This window comes from Meriones unguiculatus, chromosome 1 (assembly GCF_030254825.1).
Source record: "Meriones unguiculatus strain TT.TT164.6M chromosome 1, Bangor_MerUng_6.1, whole genome shotgun sequence".
Lineage (NCBI taxonomy): Eukaryota > Metazoa > Chordata > Mammalia > Rodentia > Muridae > Meriones > Meriones unguiculatus.
In genome coordinates, this window is record NC_083349.1 from 19,100,108 (window position 1) to 19,117,444 (window position 17,337).

At 46.1% G+C, this 17,337-nt stretch overlaps 1 protein-coding gene across 7 annotated transcripts in view; it reads right to left on the bottom strand.

The window, feature by feature from the left end:
* The window catches only part of Mob2 (MOB kinase activator 2), a 56,138-nt gene that overhangs the window by 12,759 nt on the left and 26,042 nt on the right, over positions 1–17,337 (bottom strand). The window contains exons 1-2 of one of the 7 annotated variants that reach the window (XM_060382851.1): positions 2,444–2,588; positions 1,736–1,835 (exon numbers count right to left, since the gene is read on the bottom strand). The exons of 4 other annotated variants lie outside the window; for them this stretch is intronic. In XM_060382851.1, coding sequence (XP_060238834.1) covers positions 1,736–1,835; positions 2,444–2,573 — 230 coding nt within the window. In that variant the 5' untranslated portion in view covers positions 2,574–2,588. Of the gene's footprint in view, positions 1–1,735; positions 1,836–2,443; positions 2,589–6,033; positions 6,246–17,337 lie in introns of those variants that run through there. 2 more of the 7 variants (XM_060382855.1, XM_021655766.2) reach the window with 2 other exon arrangements.

Genomic DNA, 17,337 nt, shown 5'->3' on the forward strand with positions numbered 1-17,337 from the left:
TTTTCATTTGAATTGAGATCCTAAATCCATGGAGTGACACAACCTAATTGCACATATGCTCAATTCCTCCAGGCCAGGTACTTCTCTGGTGGCAGCACTGAGTTTGTGTGCTTTTGGCTCTTGGTAAACAAACTTCACCAAGGGGCACTGGGATGGGATGTGCCCCTTAAGAGACCCACAGTGCCCCATTGTCAGAGACTACCTGGCCTGAGTTCTCTATGGGGTGCTAGCCCACTAGAAAAGATGATTCTGCTGTGGCTAAGTAGGTCAGAGAGACTTTTGGACTTGAAGTCTGCCTGGTGAGCGCCTCAAGGCAATCAAATGAAGGAGCCTGCAGATGTTGTTGGCTGGTCATGTGAGGCCAACACACTGGCTCTGAGGCCCTTCTAGGCACTGACCACACAATGATAGAAACAAAGGAGCCTCTACCAACCTCTGAACTGCCACCTGGCTCCCATATGTGTCTGACATGTTCAGGCTCAGGATGAGAGTACTGGGTGAAAAGTCCGAGAAGTACAATGAATGTTCCCATAGCAAAACTAAGTCTTAGCCTCACATAATCAAATGAATTCCTCAGTGGTGAACATTCTGACTTTTAAAATGTAACATAAATTGATACTGGCACGAAACCTTGTGACCAGAAACTCTCAATACGGCATTCTGAGGGGTTGCTGGACAGTTGGTGGATTGAGTAAAGGAACACAGTTTGACCTTCTCTAGTAAGGCAACCAATTGCAGGGCCTCCAACAGACCAGGGGAGTGAGGGGGTGAGCAGATCCAGCAGTTTCCTTAGGAGTGACCTTCTTGCTCCATGGGGGTAAGAGACAGCCAGAGCACCCAGCAGGGAAGAATAGTGTGTTAAAGGAATGACTTCTAGGGTCACAGCATCCTTGCGAACAGGAGGACGAGGGTGGTGGTACAGGAAGTGGCCTTTGGCTCAGACTCCCACCATGCCCACTCCAGGTTAGCCCTGCTGTCCAGATGAAGCAAAATGTAGGCCTCAGGCCAGGGTACCAGCTATATACCTGTCCTTTTGATCTAAGAACACAAACAATTAGGTCAGCTACCATGCTTGGTATCAGGAGGCAGCCTGGCTTGGCTCTGAGTCCTGTCTTCCATAGCCCTGAGAGGCTACATGGGGGTGGGGTGAAAGGTCTTTCTGACTGTGACCTATTTTTTCCTTTCTTGTGCTTTGAAAGGTTGCTGATGGTTTATTTAAGAGAAAGAGGAAAGAAGAATGTTCCCTGAATGCCAGGGAAATGTTTTCCTTTCAGCTTCTCATGGCAGAGCTTAGCCTTAAAAGGCGATGTGTGCTTGGCCTACAGGGCAGGGCCAAAAGCAGCCAGAACCAGGCAGAGGACAGGGCAGGGCACAACCCAGCCTTTAGGCTCCTGGCATAGCACAGGCTCCAAGGGAAACAGCACAGAAGTCTGTTAGGGCTGAAACTACAGAAGAGGGCACTTCAAGGCCTGAGCTTTTGGGCCTTGCAGCACAGCAGTGTAGGCTTCAGCCTCTCTAATGGTTGTGCACAAGCCCCAGGAGGGCTCTGCCAATGTCTTTGGGCCATACCCAATCCCTGTCTTCCTCACTTCTCTGAATGCTTGTCTTCCACTACTGATGTGTGCTGAGTTCACCTATTATTCAGTCAGAAAGCAGAGACCCACCTCTCTAATAGCTAGATAGCAAGCCTATAGTGTCCTTAATGGGTAGGTTTTCCTTGAGACTACCAAGTTACCTTCTGTCTTCTGTGTATCCTGTCCTGGAAACCACGACTACAGAGCAGGGGACTGGTGAGGGCCAAGCTGTCAAACCATTTCCATGCTCTGTGGCTTGACCTGCAAACTAAAGGAAGTAAAAACAGGACAACTAGGAAGAGGGCTGGAACCAGCCATCACCATGACCCCTGAGCACAGTTCAGGACCCATTCAGGGAGGATGTCCTATGAACAGCATCCTGCCCTTACTCCCACTCATAGTCACGAGGAAATTCCTCCAGGCAGAAGCTACTCCCCAACCTGGTAGGGAAAAATAGTTCCTGGAAGGCCTGCCTTCCTCTGTAATGGGCCACAGGGGCTTATGGTGAAATCAAAAGGCAGCAAGTAGATGCAATGCTAGACACCATCATGTGCACACCAGGCCCCAAGCCTTTCCCGTTTAAGTCATATCCCCATTTAGCTGCTGTCCTCATCAAATAGGGCCAACCTAAGTCATTGAGTATAGTGCACTCTGGGACACTCTCCTGCCAACCTAAGTTTCTCAGTCCTAGTCACAGAGCCCTTACTCAGGCAAGAGGAACAAGAGGCAGCTCAGGGCTTATGTTCTACTTGAGGTAAGAATATGATAGTTGCTAGTGTAAAGCCCTCTGCAGGACATCAAAAGCCTCAAACTCCAATTTCTTTCCTTTCTCTGGGGGAGGGAGGGCTTAGCCAGAGTACCAGACTCACCTAGAGAACCAGTTCTAGCTCCTTTGCCAGTGTCTCTGTTTTCACCTGGTAGGATGAGCAAACAAACATCTTCCCAGGCTCTGAGGCAAGCTGAAGAGACCATGTCATCAGTGGCTGGCCATGCCTGCATACTTGCCTGAGGTCACAGGCACTTCCAGCTTCCCTTATACCATTCACCAGTTGTGACTCATGTGGAGGGAGGGCTGTGTAGACACGGCCTTGAGCGGCAGCACAGACAGTATAATACAGGGTCTAGGTCACAGAGCTGCTATGAGCTCCTGGGAAGACACCCCCAAAACAAAGGCCACAACAATGAGGAAGAGTCTGGTCCCCAATAAGCAAGGGTCCTACTCAAAAGTAAAATGCCTACTTTAGAAGCATCCAAGCTCTACTAGAATCACCTTCTTTTTGCCTCCCACACATCCACCTGGCCTTAACTTCCTTCTCCCTGCTTCAGTGTCTCTGCTGTCACAATGCTCTATCCACCCTGCCCACACAGCAAATTCCCTTCCCCCTAGTTCTCTAAGATCCCATCTATCAAATGTCACATCTTCTATTCTAGCTGGCACATCCCGTAACACTGGACCCTTTGGCATCCGCAGCACCAGGTATAAGTCAATCCTGGTTGACAATCTGATCTCTGAGGAGCAACAGAAATTTGCAGAATTAAAAAGAATCAATCTCTGTAATAAGAATGGTATCAAGCATGAGTCTGGGGTGGCTCTGGGTGTTGTGGTGGGAGGCAGGCTGGATCCTGATCTTTCTGGAACCAGGATGGTAAGATACTATGTTGGCATCTGCTCTTGCCCTGCAGTAATGCTTAGCCCGCATCATCCCCACAAGTCCCAATTTGGAACTCCACCACGGGTTCCCTAGCCTCTGACCCAACATAGATGGCCCAACAAAGCAAAGAAAACACTCCAGGAGAGGGCTGCTCAGACTTGGAGGAGGCATTTGTGGCAAGTTAAGGAATAAAGGGCTTAAGTAAACGTAAGGCTGGTGGAGAAGGCCTTCAAGAGTGTTGAGGCAAAGTATATCACTCCAAGAAAGTAAAGAACACTGAATATGGATATCTCAGGCCTCTAGAGAAAGAGAGAACACTCTTCCCACTCTGCCACCTCAACAGTCCCAGCTGGGTTAACAGTGAGGGGCCAGATGGAGTATGAATTTAGCAATGAGGGACTAGAAGTTAACCTCTAGAGGCCTGGGGTTAACATTAAGGAAGGAGATGCTAACATTGAAGTGCTAAGGAACAGCACTGGAGGGATGAATATTAACAAACAGGGCTTATGGCAAACAGACAGGAGCATGAGGAGCTTAATGACATAAGCCCTCCCACACCAGGTCTGTAAAACACTACTATTCAGACAAAGTGCAGCTAGAAGCATACTCCTGGTCAGGACAAGTATCCATGCCAGTCTACTCAAAGCACTAACTTTAAGCATATAACGACCTCTTTTCCCATTACTGTAGAGCTTCTATGACAACAGGGCACAAGCTAGCATGGCCCTCACAACCCAGCCAAATACTCCCAGGCTCTCCCCAGCCCTTCAGCGAATGGGTATCCCACCACTGGACTGTGAGTATACTCACCCCTAGTTACCATCCCTTCTGCAGCATCTATCAGGGCCTAGGTCTCTGTGTGGTCTAACAAGTTCTAATACTGGAAGCCCATAACTGGAACCTTACTAACTCCACTGTTTAATGCCTCAGAGGCCAAGATGGGAAGACCCTACCATCCTCATCTTATCCCTCAGCACCACTATACTACACAGGTTGAGCTGATCAGAAGCAGTGGAGAGTGTCACTGGAGCTCTCTCTTAAGAATATCTGTGACTCCAATCCAGAAAGGTGAGTACCCACAGGAAAGGCACATTTTCACCAATGCCCCTGACCCAATATAAGACCCACTCAGCTGGAGAACAAGGCAGTAGAGAGACAGATACATCAGAGCTGAGGTATGCCTACTGGACAGTACCCACTTATCCTCACTGAACTCAGTATGATCTTCAGGAGGGCCAAGCTAAGGTATCTTTCAATGGGACCTCCCTCAGTGTAGGCAGCCAGGAGTCACTGGCAGGTGAGTACCATTCTTTAGCCTCCCTAGAACTGATGTTGGTATCTGTTATCACACATATGCAGAAATGCACACTAAGCATGTGTGTGGTCCTTTATGTACTGCCATCAATCACATTCCAAATTAGGGCAGATGATGCTGCCACATTGCTGACATTCTTCTAAAGTTTCACATCTTTACATTGAAATCAACAAGTCCTGCTCTCCCCTGTGGACATACCCTGTCCAGGTGCTCAGGTAATGATGCAGTTGCAATGGCCCAGAGGAGCAGGTAGGGTCAAAGGTGACCAGGGACAGACAAGTGCACAGAGACATACATCCTAGAACTCACTAGCCACTTGCAAGGGGCTATCACAGGCTGGATTCATGTCAAAGCCTCACCAAGAGTTGTGCTTTGGGAGTTCACAGTTAAAAGAGGCATTGGAAAATCAAATGCTATTTACTTTCATTTTAATTAATAATGGTCCTGTGGGGCATAGTGGCACACATCTTTAATCCTAGCACTCAGTAGGCAGAGGCAGACAGATCTCTGTGAGTTCAAAGCCAGCCTGGTCTACATAGTGAGTTCCAAGAGAGCCAAGGCTACATGATGAGACTGTGTCTCAAAGAGAGAGAGAAAGAGAGAGAGAGAGAGAGAAGAGGGAAGGAAGGAAAAGAAAAGGGGAGAGAGGGAAGGGGGAAGAAGGAAAGAAGGAGAGAGAGGAAAGAAGGAAGGAAGGAAGGAAGGAAGGAAGGAAGGAAGGAAGGAAGGAAGGAAGGAAGGAAAAGATGGATGACAGTGGCCCATTGAGTTAAAAGGCAAACACAAGATTCCTGCACTGAAGAAAAACTGACTAGACTCCAAAAGGCAGTGCCTCTTCCCTCATGGCTGAGAAGCACAGCCCCAAGTTGCTTTGAAACTGGCACCCTACCAGCAAGTCATGTACACCCATCCACTTCATTCCACACATATCACAGACTTGGAGAAAGAGCACCACGGCAGGTCAAGAAAGTCTAAAAGCATTCCTGGCAACACCCCAGTAGCAGCTAACATACGACAGGTACCTAGGATACACCATGTCACTTCTCTGGACATTCAAGGACAAGCTCCAGGACATCCTTGCCTTGGGTAGCCAGGGCCCATGCTCAAGAGACAGCCATTAGCCAAAAAAAAGAAAAAAACACAAAAAACAACAACAAAAAAACAACACACACACATGAGCCCAGACACATTTGCTGGTGATAACGGCCACTCATTATACATCAGTCTCCCAAGAGAGCAAGGTAGGACTCCTGTCTGACAGTCAAAGAGCACATAGCGAAGATACAGTGCAGACGGCTGTCTGCTCCTGGGTAGCACGCAGTGAGCTCAGTTAGACTGGCTAAGCTGCATCAATTACCCCAGCACCAAGCCCAAGGATGTCACACCCACCCCATTGCAGGCCCAGCACAGCACAACAGGCTGCTTTACTGAGAAGGCAATCAGGCCACAGCCAACCACATCCCAGACAGACTGCCTTTGGTCAGGCTGTTACCTGAGCACTTTGCTGACGGCCTGAAGCACCATTTTGCAGCGAAGTCCAGTTTTGGGGGGGTGGCTGAGCAGTGTTCGCTCTGAAGGGAGACCACAGTGCTCTCCAAACATGATGTGGGGATTACAGAGCTGGTGAGGGAAAGTGGAGTCCAGGCAATGCAGCACTGGGTTCCCTCCCTCGGAAGTGCCCTCCGCCCTAGCTCTAGGCCAATGAGGATTGCCGCAGAGACAAACAGCTGCTCCCTTTACACAGTAAGGGCCGCTCAGGCTGGGTGAAATAGGGGAGTGCCTGAACTGCTTTTTCAAAGTGGTGAAGAGCTGGCAGGGCAGGGTGGAGTCAGCTAGGCCAGAAGGGAGGAGACAGGGCAGACCCAGCAGTGGGAAGGCTCTATCAGAAAGGTCCAAGTCACACCTGGAGGCTCTCCCTTGCCACCTAAACCTAGGGCTGAACATGTCCCTGATGAATAAAGCCTGCAAACCAGCAGGCAGGCAAGGCTTCTTCATCAAGCACACTCAGGACTGGGATCAACAGGCCATTAGGGTTCCTGCAGAGTGCACATAAGCTACTGCTACTCTGCAAGTAGGTCTCAGGCAACCTTTTTGAAAGCAGTCAACAGGCTTCTGGATAGAGCTATTCCTCAGGCCTGCCAACCAGGACCACTGCCACTATGGGCTAGAGGCAGCAGAAGTATCTGGAACACCTTATGGGTACCCAAATTGTGTGGCCAAGGCCTTCTTTATGGGAGGCCATCAAGCTTAGAAAGCAAATACCTGTGAGTGGTAACTCCCACCCCATTTCACCTTGGGCTCCATTACAGTGTGAGAGGAGTCAACATGGACTGAAAGGGAGGGGCTACCCCCATGCTCCACTATGGTTTGGGTGGGAATCAAGTTCCCATGTTTGTTCCTGCCAAACAAGAGATGAACACTGTAGAACTTCTCCACGCAGCAACAGATAGGAATTAGGCTTGAGTGTTAGACAGGGTTAGACAGAGGCAATGGGATGAAGAAAGAAGATGGTCCTCTCTTAACCTCCCACTAAGGGTCCTCACATGATTTGGCTCTGAGCCAGGAGTTCTGGCTCTCTTGGCTGGGCTGTCTACAAGATCTCCACTATACAGAGCCTCTCTTCTCTCAGGAAGGAAAAAGCTTGTTCAGCCACAGGTGAGCAGGTGAGTTCTGAGAAGCTTGGTCCTGCCCTTCTGGAAGATAGTCTGGTTACAACAAGCTGAGTCTTTGAAGAAAACTTCCTGGTAGTAGTATATAAAAACAAAACAAAACAAAAAACTGTATGTGTAAAGAAGCAGAAAAATAAAAACAAGGCCGGGGTGGGGGTGGGGGTGGGGGTGGGGGTGGAGCCGGTGCAAACAAATCCAGAGATGGCAATGACGCTGAGTAACTGAACTCCATAAGAAGGTTATGTGTCAACTTTTAGAAGTCAAAAACAGTATTCAAACGAACAAAAACACACAAACACGTAAGTCAAACTGTCACACTGTGAAATGAGACCCTAGGGACACTGAGAAGGCAGTGGCTAAAGAGCAGACTGAAGGCCAGAACCCAAAAGGGGTATCACTGGAGTGCAATGGGGTAAACAGAAAGAAGCTGGCCAAATGGTACAGGGTTTAAAGTCCTGGGAGGATCAGAACAGAAAACCATCAAAAGCTTTATTCAGGACAGTGGTGTGATGCTCTCACAGGTTTCTCTGGTTGTGGTATATGCTAATGGAGTTAGATGGAGAAATCTGGGCTAGCAGCTTCTGCAAGTGTTGAGGCATGTGGGGTGGGAAGAAGCACTTGCCCAACATCCTCTGGAGACAGCACCAGGGCCTGACAGTGTGTGGTATGGATGATGGAAGAGATGGCATCCAATACAGCTTCTAGCCACTTCATATCTGCATCACTTTATTCTGTCTTACTATTAAGAATAACCTGAAGCTGGGAAATCTTAAAGAGAGGGCTTGTTTAATTTACAATTCTGAAGATCAGGGGACCCCAACTGGCAATTGCCAAAAACAACAACAACAACAAAAAACACCTCAAATAGTCCCTCTTATTTTTATTACTTTAGGTGTGTGGGTGTTTGTCTGCATGTATGTCTGTACCACATGTATGTCTGGTACCTACAGAGACCAGAAGGCGGCACAGGATTCCCTGGAACTGGAGTTACAGATGGTTATGAGCCGCCTTATGAGTGCTGGAGCTCAAACTCCAGTCCTCTGGAAGAGCAACAAGTGCTCATAACCACCGAGCCAACTCTGCAGCTTTTTACCAACTGCCTTTTTGCTGACTGAATCCAAGGTGTTAATATGTGAAATTTCTCTAGCCCTAATCATAATCACCTTTGCCTTGAAGTCAACATTAGGCTCCTGGGGTGGGAGGCACACTCAAACTGTATTCAGATCACAGCAGCACCTATTAGAATGGCTAAAATAAGGTGCTAATAAGAACATGGGAGCTGGAGAGATAGCTCAGTGGTTAAGAGCACTGACTATTCTTCCAGAGGACCTGGGTTCAATTCCCAGCACCCACATGGCAGCTCACAACTGTGTTTAACTCGTGTTCTAGGGGATCCAACATCCTCAACATAGACATACATGCAGTCAAACACCAATAAACATAAAAATAAATAAATTAAAAAAAAAGAACATGGAACATTCCTTAATCATTATTGGAGGGAATCAAAAATGACCAACTAGTCCGGCAAACAGTTTGAAGGTATTCTAAAAAGTTAAACATACAATTACCGTATGACTCAACCACTTCTCTCCTGAGCATGTGAACTAGAGAAATGAAAACTCTGTCAAAACAAAGGTATGAAAAAGGTATGAAATAATTAAGTGGAGAAAGGAATGTGTCGGTAAGAAACAGTGGTAAGCCCCATCTTACACCCAGATGCATCAGAGAACCAAACACAAACAAAGCTTGGCAATGCCTCTGCCAAGCCCAGAGCGGGCAAGGCTTTTCAGACTATAAAGAACACTAAATTTAAGAGAGAGAGAGAAAAAAAAAATGAATCGCACCAACATTTAAACAGACACAAACTTTTTTTTTAATGCTACTAAAAAAGAACATACTTGGGATGGAAAGATAGCTCAGTGGTTAAAGCACTGAATGCTCTTCCAAAACACCTGGGTTCTATTCCTAGCATTCATATGGCAGCTCACAAACATCTGAAACTCAGTTCTAGGGTATCTGATACCCTCTTCTGGCTTCCACAGGTACCACGCACATACATGGTACACAGACATACATGCAGGCAAAACATGCATATGCTTAAAAATCAACCATTAAATAAAAAAGAACAAAGTAGGGAGCCCACAGGCTGCACATACGTAACAAAACACTTGTATCTGCACTAAGTACAGAAGCCTACAACTCGATTATTTAAAGAAAAGACAATCCTGTTTGTTGTTGTTTTGTTTTTTGTTTTTGTTTCTTGAGACAGGGTTTCTCTGTGTAGCCTTGGCTGTCCTGGACTCGTTTTGTAAACCATGCTGCCCTTGAACTAACAGGCATCTGCCTGCCTTTGCACTCCCTGAGTGCTGGGATTACAGGCATGCACCAGTGCACCCGGCTGGCAATCCTGTTTTCAAAAAGAGCTAAAGGCTGAAAAAGACATAGTACAAAGGCAGAGAATCATGCAGTGTTCTGGCTAGTTCTGTTGTCAACCTGGCATAAACTAAGATCATCTGGGAAGAGGGAATCTTAATTCAGAAAATCTCTCTACAGGATTAGCCTGTAGGACATTTTCTTGATTGATAATTGATATGAGAGGACACAGCCCATTGTGGGTGGTGGCACCCTGCAAAGGTCCTGGATGGTATAAGAAATCAGGCAGCAAGCTATGAGGAGCAAATTAGTGAGCAGCACTTCTCCATTGTCTCTGTAACAGTTCCTGCCTTGATTTCCTGCCCTGACTTCCATGGATGATACTTGACTACAAGCTGTTAAGATTAAAAAAACAAAAAACAAACAAACAAACAAAAACAACTCTTTCTTCCCCAAGTTGTTTTTGGTCATAATATTTTATTGCAGCAATAGAAACCCTAACTACGACACAGGCCACTATGCATAAGAGAGTGCTTAGCAGGACTGGTTACTGGGAAGTTCATGTTACACACAGATCTCCACTTCATTCCCATATCATGCTACCTGAGACAGAGTGGCTCCAGCCAAACAGAATGCAAATACATGACAAGATGGATAAAAGAGAAGGCACACAAAAAAGAAACACAACACGATAGGGACAGGAAATGGACTGATTAATTTGAGAAACAGTAGGTAGTGTCTTTTAAAATTATACCAAGCCAGTAATTCTACAGCTAAACACTAACAAGAGAAAAGAGAATTGTCTGTTCATATAGAGGTTTAAGCAAGAACATGGCAGCACTTAGAAAGCAAAAGCTGCTGAGCATGGTGGCACATGCTTTTAATCCCAGCACTCAGAAAGGCAGAGACAGGCAGATTGCTGTGAGTTTGAGGCCAGCCTGGTCTACAAAGCAAGTCCAGGACAGCCAAGACTACACAGAGAAACCCTGTCTCAAAAACAAACAAAAACAGATATGCGGCTGTAGTTGTGGGAGTACCCAAGCACCTCTGTACTAGATTGCCACTGGAAACACAAACTATGAGAGAATTCTTCTGGTCTCAAGATCCAGCTTTTCTCTGCCATCAAACAACTCAGCATGTAGACGTCAAAGAAAGCAATTTGGGCCTAGGACCAAATCCGCCTGACCCAGTCTGATGTGAGAAGCTACATGGGATCAGATATGGAGAGTACCTGATGGTAGAGAGGAAAGTACCACACAGCTGCAGGAAGTGAAACAATGAAAATGGGGCTGGAGAGGTGACTCAGCAGTTAAAAGCATTGTCTGCTCTTCCAAAAGTCCTGAGTTCAATTCCCAGCAACCACACGGTGGCTCATAACCACCTAAAATGAGATCTAGTGCCCTCTTCTGGTGTGTATGCATATATGCATGCTGAGTACTATATAAATAATAAACCTTAAAAAAGAAAAGAAAAGGCTCATTAAAAAGAAAAAGAAAACTTCAGTTTTCTATGTGTGCACACCTCAGATTCCCCAATTAAGCAAGATCAGTTAAGAACATCAGGAACCATGGAGCTACAGGTACAGCAAGCACATCTTTCAAACCAAAGTCCGCAGAAGGAAGCCAGTGAACAAAATAAAAAGGACTGAGATTCATCTCCTTTTAAACAACCAACAACCAGTCAAAATATGAGAATTGACAGTTTTTGAGACAGGGGATGGATATAAGGCAACAAAGGACACTGAGTTCTTAGAAACAACCAGGGACTCTCTGTAACCCTACCTGCAGTATGACAGACTCTGTCCAGAAGGAGCATGGTAGAAGCCCACTGGGCTGCTAAGTTAAGGCAACCTAAATTCTGGACAATTCACCTGGAGGGTAGTGTCAAAAGCCCTCAGATACCTGAGAGGAGAGGGCTGCCAATGAACTGACATCCCAATGTGGAGGCATTAGTCTTAGTTTGGCCTTGTCCTCCCCTACCCCCACAAAAGATAGAGACAGGTCTGCACCAGTATGCTGAGCGATGCCTTCCTCCTGAGACTCAGGTCTCAGCATCCAGATGATTGTAGTTCACACTCATGAATGACCAACAAGCTGATGTCATCACTGCAGATTCAGGTGCAGCAGATGCCCATGCAGAAAACCCTAGCCACAGAAGAGGTGCTCATAAGCAAACACTCTCATGTGTACATCTGCATTTGGCTTGCACACTTGAGACAATTCCTGATTGAGAAGCTCCTGGGCCCACAGACCCACCCTGGGTCTAGGAACATAGATCCCACAACAAAGTAGCCACCTCAGTGCCCTGCTGTCCCCAAGCAAAGTGTGTCTTCTAAACATATTGGACAGTTCAGTTAACTGCCCCTTAGTCAGGTAAATAATGCCTCCATCAGCCATGCAATCTTAGCCTGTAAAAAGCAGAGGCATGCCAGGTCCCACACCTGGTCAGGCTGTAAAAGCAATTTCTCACAAACTGCATGCCTGGGGAAAAGACCCTCAGAAAGCAATCTAGAGTGACATACTGCAGTATCCTATGCTCAGTCCTATGGACTGCAGCAGCTCCCTGCTCCTTCCTGAGTTATGAAGAGCCTGCAGGATCAGAGGTAACATCCAGCAGAAGGGACACTGCCTGATCATTGCCAGAGAGCAAGAGCTCCTGGGGTGAAGAATCCTTTGTCCCAGGCTCCTGGCAGGCACTCCTCCAGAGCCCAGAGCCTCAGGCAGTGAGTGAAGGTGAGACAGTCTTTGTTCTACTTACTTCCAGACAATGCATACTCTTTTCTTGGTGTGCCACAGGTTAAAAAACTACCATGGTGGGCAATACTTTTCTAGCTGGAGAAGGAAGGCTCCCTAAGACCCCTCATCCTTTTCCATAAAGGCCTGCTGCATACAAGTGCCTCATCCACCCTGTGGGGCTACACCAAGATTCCGGGTGGCAGGAAATTATCCCACTCAGCGACTCGGGCCCATAGCTCCCTTCAGAGGAATGAGTAGCCTGAGTAAATGAAAGAGTGGAGGTAGCCCAGATGGCTAAAGCAGTAGCTATATACTCCCTTGGGGCCATAGGGCTTCCACACCTGTTCTGCTATTAGGTATCCTTTACATGGAGACTCTGGGGCCAGATCCAAACTCTGTTGCCAACTAGTTGCCAATCCCAGAGTAACTTCAAGCTAGACTAGGTAGAAAGGGAATACCCTGGGCAGGAGTCAGGCAAGGACACCAAGCAGCTCCTTTCTGACAACTTTATACAAAGCACAGGCTGAAATTCCAGGAAAAAAGAAGAAAGCCACTCCTTGGGAACCCTCCATGTGCCTGGAACCACAAGGCTGAAGAGATTGCTCTGAAGTTAAGAGCACTTGTTCTTACAGAGAACCCGAGTTCAATTCCCAGGACCCATATGGTAGCTCACAGCCACTTATAACTCCAGTTCAGGGGCTATCGAATGCCTTCTTCTGACCTCTATGGGCAGCAGGCATATACATCATATACATGTGAGGAAAAAGTGATATACATAGAATAAAATAAATAAATCTAAAAATATCACTTAAGTACCGGAAGGAAGGAAGGAAGGAAGGAAGGAAGGAAGGAAGGAAGGAAAGAAAGAAAGAAAGAAAGAAAGAAAGAAAGAAAGAAAGAAAGAAAGAAAAGGCACAGACAAAGACACACTAGTTCCCAACATAGCTGCTGGGAAGGTAGAAGGCTTACAACAGGACCCCTGGAAGGAGGTGAACAGATTGTTTTCCTCTTAAGCCGTACTTTGGCAAAATAAATAGATAGACAGACAGACAGATAGATAAAATTTGAGTCACTGAAAAATAATCAGTGAGGAAAGCTGTCCTCTTTTCAGAGCAAACATATACTGCCTATGAACTTGGGTCCCAGGACCCCTAAATGGTTCCTGACGTCAGCAGACACCTGGGTGGAGGGATCAGCAAGACTGCCCAGGAAAGAGATACACACAGCAAATGAGAAGATCCTACCTAGCATCTGACCTGAAGTGTGAGGGCTCTTACATGGTTGGTGGACACTGTGTAAACTCCAAAGTTCTGAAAAACGAGACAAAGACCTTTTTTTTTTTTCTTACATCAATAGCAGCTGGCACAGAGTTTGCATCTAGGAGAAACATCTACCTATCACAGCATCCTCCATCTCAGCAGATCCCTCCCTAACCCTATAAAAGCATCAGAGCAGGTATTTCCATACCTACAATGGGTATGTTTAACACAGAGATCTCTTTCCCACTTTCCTTTCCTGTTACTGTGATAGAATATTGGACAAAAACAACTTTACAGAAGAAAGGGTTTATTTGGCTTATTACAGTTCAGTACTGTGGAGGAGGTCAAGTCATCTAATCATATCCAGTGAAAAGCAGAGAGAATAGATACATGCAATTAATAGATACTATTAACTGCTTCATTCACTTTCTCCATTTTTCTTTCTTTCTTTTTTTTTTCCAAGACAGGGTTTCTTTGTGTAGCCTTGGCTGGCCTAGACTCCCTTTGTAAGACCAGGCTGGCCTCAAACTCACCTGCCTCTGCCTTCCTGAGTGTTGGGATTACAGGTGTGTGCCACCACGCCCAGCTATTTTCTCCACTCTTGTACAATCCAAGATCCAAACCCAGAGAATGGTGCCATTCACAGTACAGAAAAGTCTGGCTGCCTCAATTTAAAATAACCAAGATAATCCCCTACAGACCTGCTCATAGGCCACCCTGATGGTGTTACGTAGACACTTACACCTATCATAAGCCCCATTTCTCAAATTCCTAATCACACAGAACAGGGCAGCTGACATGCCCATGGCAGAATCCCAACCAGCTGGAGAAGCAACTATTTAACTCTAATCAACTCATCCTAATATAATATTTTCACTAGAAGTGTGACCTAACAGAACAGGATCTAGTTCATCCTTTTTTTTTTTTTTCATGTGGTGTTCAGGGAGGGCTAAAGCTGTGTGCAAAATTGTACTCATGCTTGTGTGTGCATCTATATGTGTCCTCCCCTCTCAGGCTCTCTCTATGCCAGCCAGCCACACAGCAGCCAGGCCAAGACCTCAAGTAATTTTGCCCTTAGGGTGTGTGAAGGTTCCCTCAGAAGGTCAGCTCTGAATCATTTTCTCTCAAGTGTTTCCCTCCCTGCATCTTAAAGCCCCTCATTCTTCTCACTGCAGTCACAAAGTCAGGAGCTGCACACTATCTGACCTACACCAGTAAGTCCCAAGAGGAAGTATGTCACCAGCTTCCTTCTGAACACCCCCCCCCCACAAAAAAAAAAAAAACAAACCACCTACAGTAACACTGGGAATGAGATGGGGCCATGAGTGAGTGAAGTGACTTGACTGTGCTCCTAGCAAATCTCCTCACTCAACTTTTTACACAGTGGCACTCTGGTCATAGTCTTACCTCAAGCCCCTCATATGTATAACTGTCTAGGCCTCTGTCACCTTTCTTGCTGAAGAAGGCTCAACACTGTTGGTGTCAATGATAGTGTCAATGATCAAATTTTGTTGGCCTATTCTCTCATTTGCTCATAACTGATAGAAGAAGCACAAGGCCCAGATAACTGGATGCCCATGGGAGAGGAGAGTACCTCAACATGCCTCCTAGCAGCTGTCATATCCAGGTCCAAAGATGGTACAAAAAGGCCTTCCAGAGAGCAGAGGTAGAAAGCACAAGCACGGCCTGAATTATAGGTAGACAATCAAAATATCAAGAGCAGAGGAGTAGATCGTTCCACTTTCTCCTTTTCCATGCCTGGCTGCCCCAGTAAGAAAAGACAGAAACTTAAGTACTGATGCCCAATCTTAGGAATCAAGCACATATAAACAAAAGGGTGCAAGTGGAGAAGTGAAGACAGCCTAGGAACAGAAAGAACAGACACTCAGTTCCCTAACCAAAAAAGCAGCCACCCAGATAAATCACAGTAAAACAAACAAACAAACAAACAAATCCTGGCAAATCAAAATTTAAAACATTTGTATTTCAAAAAAATGTCATAAAGAAAACAAAGACAGGCCACAGGCTGGAAAATATTTCCTTATCATATAGAGAATTTCTGCATTCCATAGATTTTTTTAAATTGGCAAAGGTTTTAAAAGATAGTTTGGCTAAAAAGTACATGCAAAGAAATGCCTGATAGTAGGGAACTCAGCTAGGACAACAGTGAGAGCATTCTACCACTTGTGACAGCAGGGGACCAGTAACTAGGGCTGGGAGAGATAGGGAGCAGACATGACTTTGGCAAGCTACTCCCTCTCTGGAGGTTCAGATGCAGTGAACTGTGAACTCTCATAGAAGTTTCACTGTCTTTGAATGCTGGAAACCACCTAAACAACCATCAGTAAAGTACCTGTATGTCATCCCTATCAGACACTGTCTCCCAGCAACCAGAGGCATAAAGTGTAAAATAAGTACCAACTTCACAGCCCAAGCTGATAAACCAAGGCATCCTAGGAGCACCTTTCTATGACATTTCAACAGAAACAGATGAAAAGCTAAAAGCAGGTGGGCAGTGGGTGAGGGCAAAGCTAGAAATGGCTTCAGAAGCTGTTAATACTCCATATTGTTCCTGGAATGTGGTTTATGGCTACATGGGTTTGTCAGTGTATGTGCCCAAGCGCATGCCTTAAATTGGTGAGTTGTTCTAAACATATATTGCACTCCAGGAGAAAGAGCACTCAGCACAGCTTACACTAGAGGACATCCTGGAGGCTGTACCAAGTAAAAGAACAGCACCAAGTGTCCACTCAAGAGTCTAGGACAAGTAAGACAACCCTACCCCATTGGACTTGCAGAGATGGCTCCTCTGAGGAAGGGCTAAGAAGGGCCACTCTAAAACCAGGGAGGAAGTTCTGGGAACATCTGTGTCCTACACAACCTAATGATAGTGGTGGTGCCATGGGATGGTTGCTTTTCTGCAGTACTGAGATGGAACTCAGGGCCACAACACACTATATCAATGTTCTTCTTCTGAGCTCCACCTACAGCTATATGCCCCTTTCTCTCATTTTTCAGATAAAAAAATTCACAGTAACAAAAATAGAAGAAAGAAAAGGAAAGTGTTAGGGATAATAGTACTCCTTCTAGGCTACATCCTCCAATGTAAACATGCCCATTGAGGAAAGGATCCTGTATACAAACACTAATACTCAAAACAGCTTGGACTAGCTCTGGAGTGAGAAGTCATGGTTCCACTGATAGACATGGCCCAGAAATAACCTAAGAAAAGCCTCAACATCCTACCAGTCACAAGAAAAGGAGCTGCTAGTGGTGGTGCATGCCTTTAATCCCAGCACTTGGGAGACAGAGACAGGAGAATCTCTGTAAGTTCAAGAACTCAGGATGGCCAGGGCTCTGTGTAACAAAGAAACCCTATCTCAAAAGTCCATAAATAAATGAATGAATGAATGAATGAAAAAATAAATAAATAAGTGGAGCTGCCATACACGGAGAATTTTTATAAATAGCTTACTTACCAACATTGTACACCCATAGGAGAAGAAACTGTCTGAGATAGAAGTTGGTGGCTGAGGCAAGCCCTCCCTTACAGTGGGGTCTGACCTGGTCCTTATACATCAAGGCTGTTCCACGTGGTTTCTTATACTGGCAGCCCAGCACTGGAGCCTTTATCCCTGACCACCAGTCCCTGTGGGGACAAGTACACAGGGAAAGAAGACAACCACATTTACACCCATGTAGCCAGAGGGATGCTCCTGTGCCAGGATTCCACAGCCCTTCACCAGGAATCTTGGGCTTG